At 34.8% G+C, this 25,043-nt stretch overlaps 1 protein-coding gene across 1 annotated transcript in view; it reads right to left on the bottom strand.

Annotated features, from left to right (window-relative positions):
- Nucleotides 1-3,579: 3,579 nt before the first annotated feature.
- LOC150086241 (endoplasmic reticulum metallopeptidase 1-like) overlaps nucleotides 3,580-25,043 on the bottom strand; it is a 99,775-nt gene continuing 78,311 nt past the window's right edge. The window contains exons 11-14 of the mRNA XM_090374837.1: nucleotides 21,870-22,069; nucleotides 6,856-6,971; nucleotides 6,337-6,512; nucleotides 3,580-3,827 (exon numbers count right to left, since the gene is read on the bottom strand). Coding sequence (XP_090230963.1) covers nucleotides 3,660-3,827; nucleotides 6,337-6,512; nucleotides 6,856-6,971; nucleotides 21,870-22,069 — 660 coding nt within the window. The 3' untranslated portion in view covers nucleotides 3,580-3,659. The remainder of the gene's footprint in view (nucleotides 3,828-6,336; nucleotides 6,513-6,855; nucleotides 6,972-21,869; nucleotides 22,070-25,043) is intronic.

The raw sequence follows: 25,043 nt of genomic DNA, 5'->3' as shown, positions 1-25,043 counted from the left end.
ATTTTGTGCCCAATATAATTGTTAGTGGTAATACTGAAGTAATATTTATAACAAAAGACTTACATTAATATCATGGGATCACAATACACAATAACAGTTCCAGAAAAATAAAGGATTAAAGAAAAACTAAATGTTATGGAAGAATAAAGCAAAATTCGATCATACGCATCCACAAATCATAAAGAAAAGAAGGACATCTAATGACCTGATATAAGATAATCCACTCAGAATTAAGCATAACCCAAGAATCTTATTAATCAAATAAAATCTGTGTGGCTTTCTTGTGTTCAATTTTGATCAGAGTGAGATCTTTATTCTCACTAAAGACAAGAATAATTCAGAATGATGTGGGCAAATAATAATCCAAATAAATAACTAATGCAAAACACTAGAAATAAATATTTAAATGTCGGATGTATGACACCTAAAAAAAAACAAAAAAAACCCCCAACATTTTCTAGTATATCCAATTCAAATTAAAACCATAAATAATGGTTTTCTTCTGAACCATACTGGTGAACACACTGAGGTTGCTCATATAGGTTTCCCCAGTGTGTTCACCAGTGGAGAACACACTGGGGAAACCCATATGAGCAACCTGTGAAGTGCTGTGGCTTTGTATGGCATCTGCGAAGGCCAAGTTTTTCAGATCAACAGCTATAAGGTCCTACAGGTGGTATGCAACTATCTCGAAGTTTGGACCATCTGGCATAGCCCAGGCACCAATGTGAACAAAAACAGGCAAGCATACTGTCCCCACCACCTTTGGCTCACCAGTCCCCAGGCTTTACAAGCTCATCACCCTAGCAATCCCTCTCTAATGAGGTCACAACAAATTCAAAATCGACTGGTCATGACTACGGTTAACCAGATAATACCAAAATCCATAACCATAAGAACTTCTCCCTCATACTTAAATAATCCCAATACACACTTGCTGTTTGTTTGGAGCATTAGCAACTAAGGCCATATTGCTCTGGGGATATGCGGTGGTTATTCACTGACCTTTCCGCATCCTCTGTATTTGGTGGGCACGGGCTCGAACTCCGGTCTAATCAAGAAGCGTGTGCTACGCACTGCTGCTCCTGCCCACCTGGCTACACACTTGCATGCCAAGCATAAGCTAGCCACATGCAATCAGATAGTCCCAAAGATCCTGCCCCTCATTTATGCTGCCAAGCTCCAACTAACAGAGGAACTGAAAACTTCCAGGACAAGGAAAATGAGGAGAGATCTGCTTTTTTATGCACTAACATATTTAACCTTGGGGGCTCACATCTGGTGAGTATGGGCTTGGCACACTCAGGGTCCTGAGCTGGATATCATCATTCTTCTCTTTCTTGGTGATTCCCTCCTACTTCTCTCTCTCTCTCTCTCTCTCTCTCTCTCTCTCTCTCCCTCCCTCCCTCCCTCCCTCCCTCCCTCCCTCGGTAACTTGGGAATTTTTTTTTTTTTTTTTGTCTGGTGCAGCATAAGCCTCAGGCTTCCTTGCACCATATAGCTAATAATAATAATAATAATAATAATGATAATACAGCATCCTCTTCTCTCACCCTTTAATGCACACCACACCAATTTTCTCATATTTTATTATTCTAGTGTATATTGTATTTATTTTACTTTGTCTATCTACGTGCATCAATATAGATATTATAGATGCTATAGTGCCTATTGGCATCTATTTTGTAATCCACCAGGAACGGCAGCCACTGCTCAATAAACATATAAACAGAGTGGTGTTTCTTCAGTGATATCCAAATTAAAATGAAAAACAAGTGAATATAAAACTAACCTTGAATCTCCCAGACAGGAGGACTACAATGAATTACTGCATGACACCACAAAAATAATGATATATATTTTCCATGAAATTCAACATGATACAGTACATGAAGATGGAAATAGAGAGATTCAACCTCAGACAACCTCAAAGAGCATAAAATAAAAAGTGGAAATTCTATTTATAGTGATAAGATAAAATGCACTAAAAATGAAAGGAGGCATCCTTTTGGAATGCCATGCAAATATTTGTTGCAATTCTCTCTGTAAGTTTCAAGGTAGTGTCATATAGCCATTGATATTCCATTTTAATTTGGACCGGATATACTGTAAATGGTTTTTTGTAAGTACAATATGATTTTTTACGTCAATTATTTATTTGGTTTATTATCTGCTTTCATTTTCTCTTGCTAAAAAGAATGGATTTGGATATTTTTAAACATTTTAAAACATTTTTAAACATTTGGACATTTTATATTTCACTGTGTTAATCTGTCATTTGAATTAATAAGATTTCTTATTCTAAGTAGTTTACTTTGTGTCAGTTTATTAGGTTGTATTTTTCTTTTATGATTTTTGATGTGAGGTAGAATTTTGCTTTAAATTTTTTTTGTAGTATTTGGTTATTTTTTAATCTTTATTTATTCTGCAGTATTTTGACTCATTAAGCAGACTACCTATTAGTAATTGAGTTTTATTTTAATTGCAGCCATCATTAAATATCGTGACTGCTTTTTGTCACCTGCCCTTTTCAACTTGGTTATTCATAGATGTTGGATATTTTATATGCTAGTATTCATTGATGCCATATTGATAGCTTACTATCATTAATTATGTAAGGACAGATGTATTATCGGTAGGACAAGGAAAAATATTCTTCATAATTGTCTGTCTCAGTAACTAATGTTTATCTTTATACAGTGTCTATCTTTATTCAAAGCAATAATCAAAATTTAAAATGATTAACATATGTGGAAGCAATTAATTTCCATGAACAAAGTGCAGCTATCACATGCTATATTCCACTATTTTAATATAATGCCAAGATTTTGATTTTAGATTAGCGAGTTGGATAATGGAATATACATATAAATAACCAACCATTCATTTTTACTTATAAAATAAACTACAGAATTTGGCTGATCTACCAAGAATGAAAAAAAAAAAAATAAATAAATAAAAATAAAAAATAAATATATTTTTAATGATAGTTTCTCCTGCTCTGCCTCTTATTTCTGTTCATTAATGGATATGCCATTAATGAACAGATTAGCTATCAATTCTACACAATGAATATCATTTTGGATTATACAGTGTAATGCTGAGATCAGAAGAAAAAAAAAAATAAATAAAATAAATATACATATATATATATAAAATTGGTAGATACTGGCAGAAATAATTTATCATGTTTTCACGTTATCCCAAAGAGCATAAAAAGAAAAATTTGGGACATAATTTGTAATAACAAAACAAAATGTATTTGACCAACCATGTTGATCATATTAAAGATAGGCAGTTCAGTCTATTTTGTGGTCCCTTTGAATTTATAAAATTTTATGTATGAAAATACAAAATTAATTTTCACATGAAATAAAGAAATAAAATTTACGTAAAAATACTAAACCAGCTGCATAAGAAACAAATTGTCATTAATAATTTTTTTTTTTTATCAATTATCGAAATTCTAAAAAAGGATGACTGAAATCCTATTAAAAAACAAATAGAAAATAAGTGACAATCCAAAACATAACATGAGTTTAAAAAAATATATTAAATATAAGAGGAATCTTTTGGCAACATGGAAGGGATGGGGCAAGTGGGGAACCATATGTATGCGTGTGTGCGCGCAATTATATGTAACTATAAAACTACTTTGTTCAAAAAGTAAACAAGTCATATGTAGAGGTCCAGGGAGTAACATGAGCCCAAGAAGGAACTCTTTTTAAAAATTCTGAAAAATCATCAGACACAGAGTCATGGCCATGAAGGTGATGCACAACGAAGGCCACATTTAGAAGATAATGGCTGGAGAAGTCTTCATGTATCTATATAAGTAAATAAGATAATTACTATACAGGATATTATATATATAAATAAATTTATAATATTAACTGTGCAGTATTTATGTTATAGTCCGAAAAAGCAAAACTCCAATCTTTTCAGTTATTCTTATATATTACATATAGAAACAAACACTATTGATAAATTACAGCCCATATAAGGTGAAAATAATTAGTGATAGAGATATCATGTACTTTGGTGAGGGCCGAAGCTATATACTTACAAAATAACTCCTATAGTATGAATTTTCATATTACAAGAATAATTTTAAGTAATTTTAAAATTACTTAAAATTATTTTATGTGATTTTAAATTAATGGAAATCAAACTTTTATTTGCTGCAAATCAAAACAAACTAATATTGTAAACCAGAATAAACTAGCTGAAGTAATTGGTTTGTGGTTCACGAAAAATACAATATTTTATGTATTTCAGACTGGGAAATGTTAGCATTGGATCCTTTAACCCTTTCTCTTTAAATGTATTTATTTTTTTATTTTGACTTTTGATACTTAATTCTTTTTAATTTATTTTTTATTTTGTGGATTTCTTTAGCTTACTGTTAATTGCAGGGATCCAATATTTGTAAGTCATAATCAAAAATGCCATGATATCCAAGAGGCAGATCACTTTGTAAATTACTCTGATAAATTGTTTTAATGAAAGCTTTAAGTAAATTCCAAATTACTTTGTTCCTGCTAAATTAAGAATTAAGTAGGAACAAAGTCAGAATTAAGAATAATTTTTAAAATTTTTACAGTTTCAATTTTTTCTTACTATTTATCCCCTAAACTTGACTGGCGAATTCTGTACACCAACATGCCACTACTTGGACTTTAAAAATGGACCCGCAAAAGGCTTAAAGTGACTGGCTTATTTTCATTGTAAAAATCGTATCCAACTATATCTTACAAAAATTTTAAGTATAGTGATACATGAGAATAATAAAAAATAAATAAAGGACTGGCATGTATCTAGAAGACAAAAATGGACAGCTGCACTTCATAAGATAAATATAGAACTTTATGCTTATAAGAGATGAGAAAGGTTGAACCACCATTAACCAAGGCTTGGAGTGAAGGTGAAAGTATTGATCCATGCTAGGTGTGGAATCGAATGGAACACTTTGGAATCGAAATTATTCTGGGTGGGTGAATTATAACACAATTTCACAAAAAGTAAAATTATGGCTAGTATTCAAGTCAATACAATTATGGCTAGTAATTTGCAGAAAAGCATTAATACAAAGAACCTCTGATCCTCAAATATGCTGATATAGGTAGCTTAAAAAGTCCACCACAGCTGCATTAAGTGCATTCAAGGACTAAAGTAAATTTTGTTATCATCAAACTGACCATTTGTTGAATAAGACAATGTTATTAAGAAGCACAGGCCCATTCTGGTTAGTGATAGTTACATCTTTTTTAAAATTCCTAAGCAAATCTTGAACATCCTCTTGATGAAAACCAATATATTGGTTCATCTACAGATAAACCAATATATTGGGTTTCTATATATTTTCATTTAATCACAATAGGAACAACATTTATAGATATCTCTCAGGTTTCTTGGATATATGCCTTCAGATTGCATGCATTATGAGGTCAGAAGGTGGACACTTACAATCTGTTATCTCACCCATGTGGGTCTCTTTTAAGGCTGTTATTGAATTTAGCATTTCATAAAAATATAGATAGCTAATACAAATAATAACACTATGGGATAATTACAACGAACATCAGAAATTCAAAATTATAAAATGAGAAATACTATTTGGCATTTGGAATATTACAAAATTATGACTATCTTCTTGTATGTTTTTTTTTTTTTTTTTTTTTTTTGTGGCTGGTGGGACTTAAATTGCTTAGTAAATTCAATGGTCTTAATGCTCATGGATGACAGACCTGGTGCTACTATGGCTTGTCTTGGTACTGCCCTACCAAGAACCAGTAAGTTCCAAAACAGGCTTGATATCAGTGCTACTACATTCTTTAAATAAATGACAGATTAACCTTTCAGTGATGCCTTTTTTTAAAAAATGTAGAGCAATAATACCAAGGCAACTTGTGATAATATGAAGTTTGCTCTGGTGTATTAAGACTATTATATTTACTAGGTACTTTAAACCCTGCTGGCTACAAAAATACAAAAAAGAATGAAATACTCATACTTTTCATAATTTGGAATATCAGAAAATTATGGAAGGGCATTACAAATTCTAAAAAGAAACAACTGTGCCACATCTAGTGCATTTTTTTTGTTGTGCAATTCCAAATAATGAACACGTACAACAGTTTACTATATCATGCATGTAGTTGTCATTATAACTCCTAACAGTCCAGTTTGCTATGAAGTGACAAAATATTATGATATCACCATACTGTATTCCAAAAATGGTATTATCCTTCTAATAAATATTAGAATAATGTCTTTTTTTTTTTTTTTGAAAGTGTAAGCAAGGCAATAACTCTAATTTTAGGTGATTGTGCTTACCTTTAGATCCACAGAGAACTGCCATGGAGTTTTGTATTCGCCATATGAATAATAGATGAAATATGTTGGATGTCCCTGCCATTGTCGACTAGTAAGAGGGGGATCTGAAGTCAATGACCATTGAACTAGTTCTACCCCTTTAACAGGTGACAGCAAGAAAACCATATGGTCAGAACCTGAGAAAAAAAAAATTAAAAATAAATAAATATATAAATAAATAAATACAATTTCAGTATACATAACTATCTGCATTTTTGGCATGCATGCCAGAAAAGGTTTGCTTATTTTTAACTATTACATTATATTTCAATTTCTGATATTTATGGAATAATAAACAAGCAGCAAAAGGGTAATACTACTTTTCACTTCTTTTACAAGTCAAATATTCATTTGTGCCATTTGTCTTTTATCAACTTTATTTTAATTAAAATATGTGCAAAATGTATACTCAAACTAATTCCAAAAGATTCTGCATTCAAGCAACAAATAAATAATGTTTAAACTGAACTGAAAGATTACCAATAGCTCTGAAAGTCAGTCGTTGCATATGTTTGCTGATCACTTGCTGAGAAATCAATTCAAACTTTTTTGGCATGTGAATTTTTGGTTTGGAAGCTCGGAGATAATAAGTTGATCTAACAAAAGAAACAATGAATATATGCAAATTCCAAGTTAATAATAAACAAGCATAAAAAATATGAGAAAAATTGATTTCATTGATTTAAAATATTTTTATAGTTATTTCTAACCTCTCTCTCCCATCAAAAAAGAAAAAAAAAAAAAAAAAAAAAAAAACAATGTGCATGTGTGTCTGGTGAAAGGCAGAGTTTATTTCATATTTTATGAACAATAATACTAAATATCATGTAAAAAAAAGGAAAAAAAGGCAAACATACAGTGTGCAATCAATGTTGGATATAAAAATAAGCTCGATAGCAATAAAAGAAATTCTAGTCAAAAATCTTTAAATACTGGAACAAAATATTCAATTAATTGAAGTCTTTCTTTGCCTATTCACTTAAGTACGTTGGCATTCGAGGTGAGCGGACGCGCTTAGACAGGGCTCCTCGGTTAAGTGGTTTACTTTTGGATAGTGCTTTTAAATATTTGATTTATTTAGATATTGTTGGATTATTTTGTTATAGGTTTTCCTGTAACTGTTTGATTTTAATAATATTATAGATATAATTTTTTAAAGTTACTTTCATTGATATTTATTTAATTTTACAATGGTAGTTACGAGATCTGCCTTAAACACGTCACAGGGTATCGTGACTCACACGGAAATAGCAGATGGCGATTTATGGGCGAGTCATGATTTAATCTGTTGTGGAACCTGTGGAATGTTTTCCAAGGTCGACCTGGTGACTAACCCTACCTCACCTGGGGATTCTTTTCTTTGTGATCGATGTAAGGAGTGCACCGATCTTAAATTACAATTTGGTGCACTGATGGAACAATTTGAGTCCCTGAAAAAACGAGTGCTTGCCCTCGAAAATAATGCATCTGGGAGCTCGTCAGGGACTCAAAACTCCAGCAATCTACCAAGTGATGCACACCCGATTCGAGCCTCAAAACAGAAAAACCAAGTGCAAACTACTCTGGTTAAAAAGGACATTGTTTTATTAGGAGACTCCATTGTCAGGGAAACGGGGAATATTTTTAGTAATAAAGATAGGTGGAGTAGAACCAGGGTATGTCTGCCGGGAGCAACTATTGATGATGTCACCAACAGACTGTCAAATTTTAAAGGGGGTAAAGAAAATATTATTATTCACGTGGGGACAAATGATATTAAACGTACACGATGTGACGATTTGTTGGAAAAATACAGGACCATGCTGAGGAAATGTCGCGAGCTAGGCCATAATGTCTATGTATCTGCAGTTCTGCCCAGACACGATAGGAGGGATTATATGTTAAGAGCCTTGTGGATTAACTCAAGATTTGAAGGAATCTGCAAGGCTTTAGGGGTTAAATTTCTATCAGCATGGCCCACACTTGTAGGTAGAAGGAATTTGTTTTGTAGAGACGGGATACACTTAAACAAAGGTGGTGCAAAAGTTTTTGCCAGTATTATTGAGGATACCTTAGGGGTTCAAGGAAACTGCTAGTTAGGGGGGATGTGGGTAATACTGACACGCGTTTATCTTATAATATTGGTCAATGTAACTCTTGCACATACCTTAAGAGTTCTTTTCTGTTACCCCAACTGGACGTATTATCTAGATGTTCTGGGGGCAAAGACGTTTCACGTGAGCGAGTAGCTAATATCAGGGAAGAGAGCCTAAAAAACTTCAAGGGTTGTGTTAGGGTTGTTAAATATACAAGAACAGTAAATCTTAATTGTTTATACAGTAAGGTTAGAAGTGTTGTCAATAAAATGAGCGAATTCGAACTGCTGGTTAAAACAAGTAACGCGGACATAATAGGGCTTACAGAGACGTGGTGCCACCCGGAAATTGGGGATGATGAGTTTCAGTACGGCTTGTATAATGTATTTAGGAAGGATAGGTTAGATAGAAGGGGTGGTAGAAGTAGCCTGAGTGCGACGATAGCTTTCCCGGATTCAGACATTTCACATGCTAGTATAGAGTCTGTATGGTGTGAGATAGTTGGAAACAAAGGTATAATGCGAATAGAAGTAATCTACAGACCAGGTGATTGTGAAGATTATGACAAAAGCCTCTACATGCAAATGGAATGGGCAAGTAAGCGTCAATGCCTTATTATGGGTGATTTCAATTTGCCTCTAATTTATGGGAGTAAAGGGGAAGGAAACTCGACATGGGGAACAAAATTTTTAAATCAACTAGATGACTGTTATTTGTATCAACATGTCAGGGAAAGTACTAGACAAAAGAATATCCTAGACCTCATCATCACACATGAATCAGATGACATAACAGGGCTGACAGTAGAGGAACCAGTAGCAGGAAGTGATCACAGAGTTCTAAGGTGAATGATGTCGAGAGAGGTAGCAGAAGTAAAAGGCAAAGGAATGGGTTTTAATTTCAGAAAAGGAAATTACGATGCCTTAAGGTACTACATGGCCTCTATTAACTGGGTAGATATCGCGCAGAGAATGAATACAATTGAACTGTGGTACGCTTTTAAAACATTAATCACAGATGCCTTGAATGCGTATATACCATTAAAAAAATACTCCACGAGAAAGGTTCCAAGTTGGATGAATAGTGAAGTTGCCGCATTACTTGAGCAGAAAAAGGTGGAATGGAAAGGTTACAGAGCAATAAAAAGTACTGAAGCCTATAACAGCTACAAGGTGATGTGTAACAGAGCCACAGAAAAGGTTTGACAGGCAAAGGCAGTTTATGAGAAATCACTAGCAAACAGAGCAAAGAGGGGGGGGGGATAAAGAATTCTTCACATATATAAATGCCAAGAAGAGCAGGACAAACCAGATCGGACCTTTACGTAAGGGAAAGGGGATAGTAATAAATACACCAGCTGCCGTTGCACATGAACTCAACAGTTATTTTGCATCGATATTTACAAATGAAAAGCCTTTTGTGGCAATGGGAAATTGTGGGAGCGAAGTTAAAAAATATGTAATTAATGATATTGAAATTTCGCAAGATTATTTAATCAAAAAACTTTCGAGCCTTCAGACCAGTAAGGCTCCTGGAGTTGATGGAATATACCCTATAATCTTAAGAGAGGCGGCAAGCGAGTGCATTGAACCATTGAGGCTAATTATGCGAACATCACTAGACTCTGGGGAGATTCCCTTGGATTGGAAAAGTGCAAATGTATCTCCCATATATAAGGGTGGCTCTAAAAGTGAAGTTGGAAATTATCGACCTGTCAGTCTGACTTCAGTAGTAGGGAAAATCATGGAGGCAATGATCAATGGTGGAATTCAGAATCATTTGGATCGAATTGAAATTCTCAAGGATACTCAGCATGGTTTTGTAAAGGGAAAATCACGTTTAACAAATCTGGTTCGCTATTTCGAAAGGGTCACTCACGAGCTGGATTTAGGGAATAATTTCGACATTGTTTATTTAGATTTCAGCAAAGCTTTTGACTCAGTCCCACATGAGCGGTTGCTTTATAAGCTGGAACAGGTTGGAATCACTGGGAAAATTCTTAGATGGATATAAGGATGGCTTCAGGGCAGGAGGCAGAGGGTTGTGATAAATGGCTATTCCTCAGATTGGGTTTATGTAAAAAGTGGGGTTCCCCAAGGATCAGTATTAGGACCACTGTTGTTTTTAATTTTCATAAACGACATTGATGAAGTTATAGAGGGCGTGATGTCTAAATTTGCAGATGATGTTAAAATTGGTAGAGTAGTTAATGATCACTGTCAAGCTGAGCTTCTTCAGAGAGACCTAGATAAGACTTCAGGAATGGTCAGAAAAATGGCAGCTGTGCTTTAATCCAACAAAGTGTAAGGTATTACACCTGGGAAACAGTAATCCCAAAAAAACGTATTCACTTGGTGCAGTTCAACTAAACCCAGTACTGGAGGAAAGGGACTTGGGTGTTACGATACGGTCAGACATGAAATTCTCTGAGCATTGTAAACAGGTTGCAAGGAAGGCCCATGGTGCCCTATCGAACTTTTGCAAGCAGAGATAGGGACGTGATAATCCCATTATATAAGGCTTATGTTAGACCACACTTGGAATACTGTGTTCAAGTATGGAGACCGCACTTAAAGAAAAACATTGAGCTTCTTGAAAGGGCACAAAGAAGGGTAATTCGCCTGGTGAGATCGGCAAAAGGGCGTCCTTATGAAGAAAGACTTCGAATATGTGGGTTGCAGAGTTTGGAAACTAGACACCTTAGAGGAGATTTGATTGAGGTGTTTAAGGCTCTGAGAGGCATCAGTAAAATGAATGAGGACAAAATTTTCAAGATTATAAATGATGCTAGAACTAGGGGACATAAATTCAAGTTACGGGGGGAAATGTTTAGATTGGATTGCAGGAAGTTTTATTTTAGCCAGCGAGTTATAAATTACCAGAATAAGTTGCCTTCATGGGTGGTAGAGGCCGACAGTTTGGGGAAATTCAAAGGTCATCTGGATAGTACTTTCGGGTAAGGGAAGCGCATAGGATGATAGGTTTAATTTTCTTTTTATTTATTTTTTTTATTTATTAATTATTATTATTTAGTTATTTATTTATTTATTTTTTTGTTTTTATTATTGTTTTGTGCGGATTTTTTTTTTTGGCTGGTGCAGCATAAGCCATAGGCTTTCTTGCACCATGCGGCCGTTACTAAAACTTATACTACTAATACTATTTGTTTAGTTTTTAAATATTATCTAATTTTTTTACAAATTTATTTTTGCTTTTATCTTTACTATTAATCTAACTTTACTTTCTTTTTCTCTGTTTTTTAGATTGTTGACTTGCTAAAGAGGATCAAAAACATTGTCTTAAAAGAGAAATTATTTTTAACGAATTGAGTGTGTCGTTGTAGAGTTCCTACTTAATAAAATAATAAACTAAAAAAAATTGCTTTTCAAGATATGTGGAGTCAAGCGTTTTTATTTTTACTCTTATTTACTTTTACATTAAGTTAATCTTTTCTTTTTCTCTTATTGCTGCTGTTCTTTGCAGACATAATTCAAAATAAAATTTTCACTATCTTCAAGCAAAGTTTTGCATTTTTTTGATATTTATACGAGATAAATATGAGATAATTTATTTCTAAATATGTATCATGATTCTGATATTTGAATGAATCATGTGCATTGCTAGAAAACAAGAATGTTTATTTCTGAAAGAGAGAATCTCTTTCAGAAAGGAACATTCGGCTAAGGTAAAGAAAGCCTGCATGAGAATGACAAGAAACGTTGGATAACTTATGCAGAAAATTAGTTTCCTGACACCGAACTCTAGCGCTGCTCGCTCGGTAAACAGACGGTAGGTGTTATCAGTCTGGAGCAGAAATCGAGACGGATATATTGATTGACAGGTAGGTGTGGCAAACGATGAAATCATTGGTGGTGGGAATGACAGACGACAAGCTACTGTGTAGTCATTGGTTGCCATTATAATGTGTATGTATGAATGTATTTCTAAATATGACTGCTTCTAAAGAAAAAAAGGTTAGGTTACCCCCTCTATTTCGGGAGGGGTTCAAGCTCCCATGGGATTCAAGTGGAGGTAACCTGACCTTTTTTCACCATTAGGGCATATTATTGAACAAGACAAGTTACCATTAGTGCTGCTAAAGTGAAACTAAACCAACATTATCGTGTGTTGTGTTTGCACATCAGCACATCGTTTGCCACGCCCAGCTGTCAATCAACATATCGTTCTCGACTTTGCTCCAGACCGATACCTACCGTCTGTTTACCGGGTGAGCAGCGCTAGAGTGCCATATCAGGAAACTAATTTTCCGCATAAGTTATCTGACGTTTCTAGCCATTCTCGTGCAGGCTTTCTTTACCTTCGCCGAACATTCTAATAATTATTAAACATTAGATAAATAATAATTATTTACTATTTATCTAATATTTAATTATTTATAACTGATTAGCAAGAATTATTAAATAATTTTAATAATTCTTAGTAATGAATAAAATACTTCTTCTAGGGCTAGGGTGTCAAACTGGTGGCCTGTGACAAAATTTTTGTGGCCCGCGATGCCCAAAAATAAAATGTTAAAGTAAACAATTAAAAAGTACCTATTTATAATTCTAGAATATAAGTATTACAAAAAACCTCTGTAATAAATATAAAAATAATCATTTTAATTGATAATAATTTAAAAAAAAAAGACTGGATCGATGGAGCCTTGATTAGAAAGAACTAAAAATATAAATAGTAATTTCAAATGAATGAAAATTGAAATTATTATCTTTATATAACATTGTAACTTTTTAGTTTATTTCTTTAAAAATAAAAGAGTTACATTTTATTTTTTAAAATATTTTTTTAAATCGAGAAATCTCAATCTAAATCTCTTTTACATTTAAACTAATATTACAATATTGCAAATGCAGCGTTTTTTTTAATTTTATCGAAAAGATACTTCATTCGTACTAGTTTCTTTGTCGGGATCTGCTGTGTTGTGTTTGCTATCTATAATTTAACATACGTAAGTAATCGTTTTTTAAATTTTATAAATTTAATTTCAATTATAGAATTTATATAGAAAATGTCGCTTTCAACACCAGTCAAGAAAAGAAAAACTGATAACGAAGGAAGAAAATTCCAAGAAAATTGGGAGCTGCACTATTTTTGTATGGAAGTGAACAGTAAAATTACATGCTTAATTTGTAAGGAAAATATTAGTGTTGCTAAAGAATACAACATTAAGCAGCATTATAACTCTAATCATAAGGAACGATATTCGGGCTTCGAAGGAAAAATAAGAGAAGAAAAATTAAAAACAATGAAGAAAACACTTCATAGTCAACAAGTATTTACAAAATTCATGAAAACTAATGAATCAGTAGTAAGAGCAAGTTACGAAATAAGCTATTTGTTAGCAAAACGTTCAAAATCATTCATGGATGGTTCATTAATTAAAGAATGTATGATAAAAGCAGCTGAAATCATCTGTCCTGAAAAAGTGCAATCATTTTATGATATTTCATTATCAAGAAATGAGTACCCAGATAAACCAAAAACCATGGCTGTCCACTGCCTTATTCATCAACAAGTTCTGTGTTTAAAAATATTAAAAATGGACGATGTATTGAAAACAGTAACAAAAATAATCAACTTTATTCGAGCGAGAGCACTCAACCATCGGCAATTTACTTCTCTTCTTAAAGATTTAGAATCTGAGTTCGACGATCTTCCTTATTATACAGAAGTTCGATGGTTATCATGCCACAAAGTTTTAAAGAGATTTTATATGCTTTTGGAGGAAATAACAGTTTTTCTTGAAATGAAAAATGAAAATGTATCAGTTATAAAAAATCCTTTGTGGATTTTTTTATAAGGATTTGGCATTTTTAATTGATATTAAGAAGCCACCTCAATAATCTTAACATTTCACTGCAAGATAAAAATAAGTTAATAACGAACATGTACGATGCAATAGCAAGTTTTGTACAAAAACTAATGTTATTTAAAAATCATTTAAAAAAAAGACGTTTTGACCCATTTTCCTACTTGTAAGCAGTTAAAAACACAAAATCAAAAACGAATTTGATAAGCATTTTAATGATTTTAAAGAGTTAGAAGATATGTTTTCTCTTTTTGTTGGATCTTTTTCATTTGAAATCGAAAAAGCTCCCACTTTGATTCAACCGGAATTAATTGATTTTCAAAATTATTCATTTTTGAAAGACAAATGTCGAGAAGTAGGAATTCCAAAAATATATTCTTACTTAGGTGAAAAATACCCTTAAATTAAAAAGTTTGGTGCACAAATTATGTGCTACTTTGGGAGTACATACTTATGCGAGCAATTATTTTTACGTATGAAATTAAATAAAACGGTGTATAGATCAAGATTGACAGATAAACATCTTTCCGACATACAAAATTGTATGTTCCCAGTCTTTGACTCCTGATGTGGAAAAACTAGCAGGGGGTAAACGCTGGTAGGTATCAGGGATTACTTTCATAAATACATTGAATATTTAATTTTTAAATAAAAATATAACAATTATATATACTAAAACCAAAGGAGCGCAAGGCAGCCAAAGTAACACACCTCTATTAGTTACAATTTATTAAGAAACGTTTCAGAAATTGTTATTGTTATACAATCCATCTTCAGTCTTTGTAGCAATTTCCAAAACGTTTACAGTTCATTGATCGTATACATTACTTAAAAATTACAAATGGCAAAATGGCAGAGTGAAAAAAAAAAAAAAAAACTTTTTATTCACTGAGAGAGAGAATGACATTATTAAGATTAGCAAACTGTTGCCTCTGTGGATAGAACTGAAACAAAAGTCTAGAATCCAATTCCCTATATACTAACATATCCTAGGGACAAATAAATATTTTCACACATCCTCTATTTCTCCCATCATTCCTGATGATTGTACAATTATTATATTTTATTTTTTTTTTTAAATAAAAAGGATATGCCAGAAAGCTGTAACATTCAGTATCAACATTTTTTTATGCATGGGGTGGGAGCGAGGAAAAAATCCTTTTGTTTTCCTTAATCATAACTTTGAATGAACCATTTTCTTCATGGTTTATTTCCAATATGATATACAAACTAGCTGGCAACATTTCTGTACTGCAATAAGTTAATTAGCTTATTCTGAATCACAATTTTAAAAAAAGTTCATGTCACAGAATCTATTTTCAGTTCCTTGATCATATGAAGATTTTGCATAACTTACAAACACAAATGACAGACCCAAAAAAAAAAAAAAACACTGTAACTCCTCTCTAATAATTTGAGTGAAAAAAAAAAATAGACTGACTAGAATCTAATTTCCAATAAACTGACATATCCTGTGGCCATATAAATCTATTCAAGCATCTTCTGTGTTTCTTCCATTGTTCCTGTTGATTGCATGAGTATTATATTTTCTGATAACCTCACCTGATACTGAGCTCTGTTAATCAGTGTTACTCGTATTAGTATTAGTAATGGCCGCATGGTGCAAGAAAGCCTATGGCTTATGCTGCACCAGCCAAAAAAAAAAAAAAAAAAAAAAAAACCCCGAATAAAACAATGACAAAAAAAAATAATAAATAATAATAATAATAATTAATAAAAGAAAAGGAAATTAAACCTATCATCCTATGCACTTCCCTCACCCAAAGGTACTACCCAGATGACCTTTGAATTTCTCCAAACTGTCAGCCTCTACCACCCATGTAGGCAAATTATTCAAGTAATTTATAACTTGCTAGCTAAAATAAAACTTCCTGCAGTCCAATCTAAACATTTCCCCCCGTAACTTGAATTTATGTCCCCTAGTTCTAGCATCATTTATAATCTTGAAATTTTCATCCTCATTCATTTTACTGATGCTTCTCAGAGCCTTAAACACCTCAATCAAATCTCCTCTAAAGTGTCTAGTTTTCAAACTCTGCAACCCACATATTCGAAGTCTTTCTTCATAAGGACGCCCTTTTGCCGATCTCACCAGGTGAATTACCAGTCTTTGCGCCCTTTCAAGAAGCTCGATGTCTTTCTTTAGGTGCGGTCTCCATACTTGAACACAGTATTCCAAGTGTGGTCTAACAAAAGCCTTATATAATGGGATTATCACGTCCCTATCTCTACTTGCAAAAGTTCGATAGATCATCGATAGGACACCATGGACCTTCCTTGCAACCTGTTTACAATGTTCAGAGAATTTCATGTCTGACAGTATCGTAACACCCAAGTCCCTTTCCTCCAGTACTGGGTTTAGTTGAACTCCACCAAGTGAATAAGTTATTTTGGGATTACTGTTTCCCAGGTGTAATACCTTACACTTTGTTGGATTAAAGCATTGCTGCCATTTTTCTGATCATTCCTGAAGTCTATCTAGGTCTCTCTGAAGAAGTTCAGCTTGACAGTGATCATTAGTGATCATCTGCAAATTTAGACATCACGCCCTCTATCCCTTCATCGATATCATTTATGAAAATTAAAAACAACAGTGGTCCTAATACTGATCCTTGGGGAACCCCACTTCTTACATCAACTCAATCTGAGGAATAGCCATTTATCACAACCCTCTGCCTCCTGCCCTTAAGCCATCCTGCTATCCATCTAAGGATTTTCCCAGTGATTTCAACCTCTTCCAGCTTATAAAGCAACCACTCATGTGGGACTGAGTCAAAAGCTTTGCTGAAATCTAAATAAACAATGTCGAAATTATTCCCTAAATCCAGCTTGTGACTGACTTTTCAAAATAGCGAACAAGATTTGTTAAACATGATTTTCCCTTTACAAAACCATGCTGAGTATCCTTGAGAATTTCAATTCGATCCAAATGATCCTGAATTCCACCCTTGATCATTGCCTCCATGATTTTCATTACCACTGACGTCAGACTGACAGGTTGATAATTTCCCACTTCACTCTTAGAGCCACCCTTATGGGAGATACATTGGCACTTTTCCAATCCAACGGAATCTCCCCAGAGTCTAGTGATGCTCGCATAATTAGCCTCAATGGTTCAATGCACTCGCTTGCTGCCCCTCTTAAGATTATAGGGTATATTCCATCAACTCCAGGAGCCTTACTGGCCTGTAGGCTCAAAAGTTTTTTCATTAAATAATCTTGCGAAATTTCAATATCATTAATTACATATTTTTCAACTTTGCTCCCACAATTTCCCATTGCCACAAAATGTTTTTCATTTGTAAATATCGATGCAAAATAACTGTTGAGTTCATCTGCAATGGCAGCTGGTGTATTTAATACTATCCCCTTTCCCTTATGTAAAGGTCTGACTGGTTTGTCCTGCTCTTCTTGGCATTTATATATGTGAAGAATTCCTTATCCCCCCTCTTTGCTCTGTTTGCTAGTGATTTCTCATAAACTGCCTTTGCCTGTCGAACCTTTTCTGTGGCTATATTACAGATTATCTTGTAGCTGCTATAGGCTTTAATACTTTTAACTGCTCTGTAACCTTTCCATGCCACCTTTTTCTGCTCAAGTAATGTGGCAACTTCACTATTCATCCAACGCGGAACCCTCCTCGTGGTGTATTTTTTAATGGTAAATACGCATTCAAGGCATCTGTGATTAATGTTTTAAAAGCATACCACAGTTCAATTGTATTCATTCTCTGTGCGATATCTACCAAGTTAATAGAGGCTATGTAGTACCTTAAGGCATCGTAATTTCCTTTTCTGAAATTAAAACCCATTCCTTTGCCTTTTACTACTGCTACCTCTCTCATCATCTTCCACCGTAGAAATCCGTGATCACTTCTCGCTAGTGGTTCCTCTACTGTCAGCCCTGTTATGTCATCTGATTCATTGGTGATGATGAGGTCTAGGAAATTCTTTTCTTTAGTACTTTCCCTGACAAGATGATACAAATAACAGTCATCTAGTTGATTTAAAAATTTTGTTCCCCATGTCGCGTTTCCTTCCCATTTACCCCAATCAATTAGAGGCAAATTGAAATCACCCATAATAAGACATTTACGATTACTTGCCCATTCATTTGCATGCAGAGCTTCGTCATAATCTTCACAATCACCTGGTCTGTAGATTACTCCTTCTCCCATTATACCTTTGTTTCCAACTATATCACACCATACAGATTCTATACTAGCATGTGAAATGTCTGAATCCGTGAAAGCTATCGTTGCACTCAGGCTGCTTCTGATAAGAAGCATTACTCCACCACCCCTTTTATCTACCCTATCTTTCCTAAATACATTATACAAGCTGTGCTGAAACTAATCATCCCCAATTTCCGGGTTGTTGTTGTTATTTGGTTTTTAGGAGCATTAGCAACTAAGGCCATATTGCTCCTCCCCAATTTCCGGGTGGTACCATGTCTCCGTAAGCCCTATTATGTCTGCGTTACTTGTTTTAACCAGCAGTTCGAATTCACTCATTTTATTGACAACACTTCTAACATTACTATATAAACAATTAAGACTTACTGTTCTTGTATATTTAACTACCCTAACACAACCCTTGAAGTTTTTTAGGCTCACTTCCCTGGCATTAGCTACCTGATCACTTGAAATGTTTTTGCCCCCAGAAAATCTAGATAATACGTCCAGTTGGGGAAACAGATAAGAACTCTTGAGGTATGTGCAAGAGTTACTTTGACCAATATTATCAGATAAATGAGTGTCAATATTACCCACATCCCCCCCCTAACTAGCAGTTTCCCTGAACCTTTAAGGTATCCTCAATAATACTGGAAAAAACTTTTGCACCACCTTTGTTTAAGTGTAACCCGTCTTTACAAAACAAATTCCTTCTACCTACAAGTGCGGGCCATGCTGATAGAAATTCCCCGCCCTAAAGCCTTGCAGAGTCCAAGTCTTGAGTTAATGCACAAGGCTTTTAATAAATAATCCCTCCTATTGTGTCTGGGCAGAATTGCAGGTACAAAGACATTGTGACCTAGCTCGCGGAATTTCCTCAGCATGGTCCTGTATTTTTCCAACAAATCGTCAGATCGTGCACATTTAATGTCATTAGTCCCCACATGAATAATAGTATTCTATTTACCCCCCTTAAAATCTAACAATCTGTTGGTGACATCATTGATAGTTGCTCCCGGCAGACATACCCTGGTTCTACTCCACCTATCCTTATTACAAAAAATATTCCCCGTTTCCCTGACAATGGAGTCACCTAATAAAACAATGTCCTTCTTCACCAGAGTAGTTTGCACTTAGTTACTCTTGTTCTTCAGATTAGAAAGCCAGCAGACTTAAAGCAAGTTTGACAAAGGCTAAATTGTAATAGCCAGAACTGGGTCAGATCATATACAAAGTGGCAGGGCTGGTGGGGCGCTCACGGTCAGCCGTGGTTAGTACCTTCCGAAAGTGGTCCAAGGAGGGGAAACCCATGAACCGCCGGCAAGGTTTTGGATGACACGGCTCCTCGAGGTGAGCGAAGGCTCTCCTAGATGGTATGTGGCAACAGAAGGGCGACTGTGGCGCAGATTGCTGGTAACTGGAATGCTGGTGATGGGAGTAATGTATCACAACACATAGTACATCGAACCCTGCTGAAAATGGGGCTGCGTAGCCGCAGGCTGCTCCAAATGCCCATTCTAACCACGGTTCACTGGTGACATCGTAATTTCCTTTTCTGAAATTAAAACCCATTCCTTTGCCTTTTACTACTGCTACCTCTCTCATCATCATCCACCGTAGAACTCCATGATCATTTCCTGCTAGTGGTTCCTCTACTGTCAGCCCTGTTATGTTATCTGATCCATTGGTGATGATGAGGTCTAGGATATTCTTTTCTTTAGTACTTTCCCTGACATGATGATACAAATAACAGTCATCTAGTTGATTTAAAAATTTTGTTCCCCATGTCGAGTTTCCTTCCCATTTACTACAATCAATTAGAGGCAAATTGAAATCACCCATAATAAGACATTTACGATTACTTGCCCATTCCATTTGCATGTAGAGGCTTTTGTCATAATCTTCACAATCACCTGGTCTGTAGATTACTCCTACTCGCATTATACCTTTGTTTCCAACTATCTCACACCATACAGATTCTATACTAGCATGTGAAATGTCTGAATCCTAACCACGGTTCACTGGTGACATCGTAATTTCCTTTTCTGAAATTAAAACCCATTCTTTTGCCTTTTACTACTGCTTCCTCTCTCATCATCATCCACCCTAGAACTCCGTGATCACTTCCTGCTAGTGGTTCCTCTACTGTCAGCCCTGTTATGTCATCTGGTTCAATGGGCACGCAATCATCAAAACTGGACCTTGAGCGATTGGAAGAAGGTCATCTGGTCCAATGAATCACATTTCCTGTTCCACCATGTGGACGGCCGAGTACGTGTGCATCGTTTACCTGGGGAAGTGATGATGCCTGGATGCACCTTGGGATGAAAACAAGCCGGTGGCGGCAGTGTCATGCTTTAGGCGATGTTCTGCTGGGATAACCTGGGTCCAGTCATCCATGTGCTAGGCACTCTGACATCTACCACCTACCTAAACATCATTGCTAACCAGGTACACCCTTTCATGGTAACGGTCTTCCACTCTGGCACTGCCATCTTTCAGCAGGATACTGCACCATGCCACACTGCCTGAATTGTTCGAGACTGGTTCGTAGAACACGAGGAAGACTTCCAGGTATTGCCCTGGCCTCCAAATTTCCCCAAGACATCAATCCCACGAGCATTTGTGGCATCTCAACCACGGACCTTACAGGAGTTAAAGGATCTGCTGGTTACATGTTGGTACCAGATACCACAAGACACATTTAGAAATCTTGTTGCGTTCATGCCTCGCTGGGTACAAGCTGTTCTGGCTGCACATGGAGGACCAACATCATATTAAGTAGGTGGTCATAATATTTTGGCTCATCGGTGTATATATATATACACATAAAACTAACATACTGTTAGTGCTATTAATATATATTTTCATATAGAGCTAGCTACAATTACTATATATGAAAAAGCAAATGAAATGAAAAGAATATACATAAATTATAACTCAGATCACACACAAAATGTTAAGAAAGGTATTACAAACACCATAACATACAAAGCAAACAAGCATCTGTGATGATGAGTTTCTATTTTGACAATAATTTAATAACCACCATATAATAATAAGAATAAGCTTAATAGGAAAAGAAAATGATTACATTAAAAGTAAAATAAGAGGCCATATTTATTAGGAAATATAATAATCATACAATTAATAGGAACACACAGATATATATACAATAATAGCTCAATTTCTTGTGTCTTTGTTCTTTGTGTTTTTCAAAAGTTATGCGTGTGATCCTTTAAATTGCACCAATCAAAAAACTGCCCGAGTTCTATAATATAATTCTTCTTCTGGAAACTGCAATGGAGAATAAACTAGTTAACTTAGCATGGTATAGTAATGTTGTCAGTTGATTTGTACCTCATTATGTTTTTATTTTCAATTGTTCACATACCTGAGCAATGACACTACTGGGAAATAGTATGGCATTCCACATAAAAGATGAGTATCACAATTTACTTTTTCTGCATTCTTTAACTCTGGAATGGCAGAATATAGAGCAGAGGGTCCATTGTAATCCATTGGAATTATCCAATATCCCCAATCCTTTGTTACTGGGAAACCAGAATGGTTGTGAAAGGTACGCTCAGTATTCTAAATCATAACACATATACCTTTAAGTTACAATGTATTAAACAAAGTACAACATTGAAATGACTAACATTAAAAAGAAAAACTGTAAAACTATTCAATTATCAGTGTATTTAATTTAATGAAAAATGATTTACAAATAAGAAATATCAGTTCAAAAATGGAAAATAAAAAACAAAACTTAAAATTACTGCACACAGCGATAATGGTAATTAATCAGAATTACTGATATATACACAATTTTAAATATTTCTATAGTGTTTTTATATTTGTTTTTTGTTTATGTTTTCAAAATATTTCTAAATAGTGACATATGGATAAAAAAAGATAGATATCTGAAAAAAATCCATTGCTATAAGAAACAACTTAATGTAAATTAGAGTATCCAGCATATTTTTTTAAAGAAAATGTGGGAACCATGTATAAATTATAATCATTAATTCTTTTAATTATCAATAATAAGTGCAGGTGCAAATTGACCAGAAACTTATTCTATGCTAGTGCTAAACTGACACAGGCAGAGAAGTTTCTCCATCATTCCACATTTTCAACATAACAATAATTAACAGTAATGAGTGTACGGTTTATTGCTGTTAATTAAAGAATTACAAGGATTATAATTTATGCATAGTTTCAAATTTTTTAGAAATTCTGTCCTTAACAATTAAAACTGCATGTTTGTGTAGCACATTATTTATAAAATCATGGCCACCACAAGGCAACTTCATATGATTATCAAGTGATCAAATGCAATTTTTTTTCCATATTATTCATTTATTGCCAGAAACAGAATACTATTCCAAACTAAGAGGATTGTGTTCTGTTTTACAGAGAATTACACCAAGAATATACAGAATACAAAGAGCCACCTATTCACAAGTAATGAATATGTACAGTATATACAATGGAACAATATTGAGATTACGTTGGCATTCGAGGTGAGCGGACGAGCTTAGACAGGGCTCCTCAGTTAAGTGGTTTACTTTTGGATAGTGCTTTTAAATATTTGATTTATTTAGATATTGTTGGATTATTTTGTTATAGGTTTTCCTGTAACTGTTTGATTTTAATAATATTATAGATATAATTTTTTAAAGTTACTTTCATTGATATTTATTTAATTTTATAATGGTAGTTACGAGATCTGCCTTAAACACGTCACAGGGTATCGCGACTCACACGGAAATAGCAGATGGCGATTTACGGGTGAGTAATGATTTAATCCGTTGTAGAACCTGTGGAATGTTTTCCAAGGTCGACCTGGTGACTAATCCTACCTCACCTGAGGATTCTTTTCTTTGTGATCGTTATAAGGAGTGCACCGATCTTAAATTACAATTTGGTGCACTGATGGAACAATTTGAGTCCCTGAAAAAACGAGTGCTTGCCCTCGAAAATAATGCATCTGGGAGCTAGTCAGGGACTCAAAACTCCAGCAATCTACCAAGTGATGCACACCCGATTCGAGCCTCAAAACAGAAAAACCAAGTGCAAACTACTCTGGTTAAAAAGGACATTGTTTTATTAGAAGACTGCATTGTCAGGGAAAAGGGGAATATTTTTTGTAATAAGGATGGGTGGAGCAGAACCAGGGTATGTATGCCGGGAGCAACTATTGATGATGTCACCAACAGATTGTCAGATTTTAAAGGGGGTAAAGAAAATATTATTATTCATGTGGGGACAAATGATATTAAACGTACACGATCTGACGATTTGTTGGAAAAATACAGGACCATGCTGAGGAAATGTCGCGAGCTAGGCCATAATGTCTATGTGTCTGCAATTCTGCCCAGACACGATAGGAGGGATTATATGTTAAGAGCCTTGTGGATTAACTCAAGACTTGAAGGAATCTGCAAGGCTTTAGGGGGTAAATTTCTATCAGCATGGCCCACACTTGTAGGTAGAAGGAATTTGTTTTGTAAAGACGGGATACACTGAAACAAAGGTGGTGCAAAAGTTTTTGCCAGTATTATTGAGGATACCTTAAAGGTTCAGGGAAACTGCTAGTTAGGGGGGATGTGGGTAATACTGACACGCGTTTATCTGATAATATTGGTCAATGTAACTCTTGCACATACCTTAAGAGTTCTTGTCTGTTATCCCAACTGGACGTATTATCTAGATGTTCTGGGGGCAAAGACGTTTCACGTGAGCGGGTAGCTAATATCAGGGAAGAGAGCCTAAAAAACTTCAAGGGTTGTGTTAGGGTTGTTAAATATACAAGAACAGTAAATCTTAATTGTTTATACAGTAACGTTAGAAGTGTCATCAATAAAATGAGCGAATTCGAACTGCTGGTTAAAACAAGTAACGCGGACATAATAGGGCTTACAGAGACGTGGTGCCACCCGGAAATTGGAGAGGATGAGTTTCAGTACGGCTTGTATAATGTATTTAGGAAGGATAGGTTAGATAGAAGGGGTGGTGGAGTAATGCTTCTTATCAGAAGCAGCCTGAGTGCGACGATAGCTTTCCCGGATTCAGACATTTCACTTGCTAGTACAGAGTCTGTATGGTGTGAGATAGTTGGAAACAAAGGTATGATGCGAGTAGGAGTAATCTACAGACCAGGTGATTGTGAAGATTACGACAAAAGCCTCTACATGCAAATGGAATGGGCAAGTAATCGTCAATGCCTTATTATGGGTGATTTCAATTTGCCTCTAATTGATTGGAGCAAATGGGAAGGAAACTCGAAATGGGGAACAAAATTTTTAAATCAACTAGATGACTGTTATTTGTATCAACATGTCAGGGAAAGTAATAGAGAAAAGAATATCCTAGACCTCATCATCACACATGAATCAGATGACATAACAGGGCTGACAGTAGTGCAACCAGTAGCAGGAAGTGATCACAGAGTTCTACGGTGGATGATGACGAGAGAGGTAGCAGAAGTAAAAGGGAAGGAATGGGTTTTAATTTCAGAAAAGGAAATTACGATGCCTTAAGGTACTACATGGTCTCTATT

This window comes from Mastigoproctus giganteus, chromosome 5 (assembly GCF_048544385.1).
Source record: "Mastigoproctus giganteus isolate SK-2022 chromosome 5, ASM4854438v1, whole genome shotgun sequence".
Taxonomy (NCBI): domain Eukaryota; kingdom Metazoa; phylum Arthropoda; class Arachnida; order Uropygi; family Thelyphonidae; genus Mastigoproctus; species Mastigoproctus giganteus.
The sequence above is the reverse complement of the archived record's forward strand: the minus strand, read 5'-3'. Positions and strand labels throughout refer to the sequence as shown.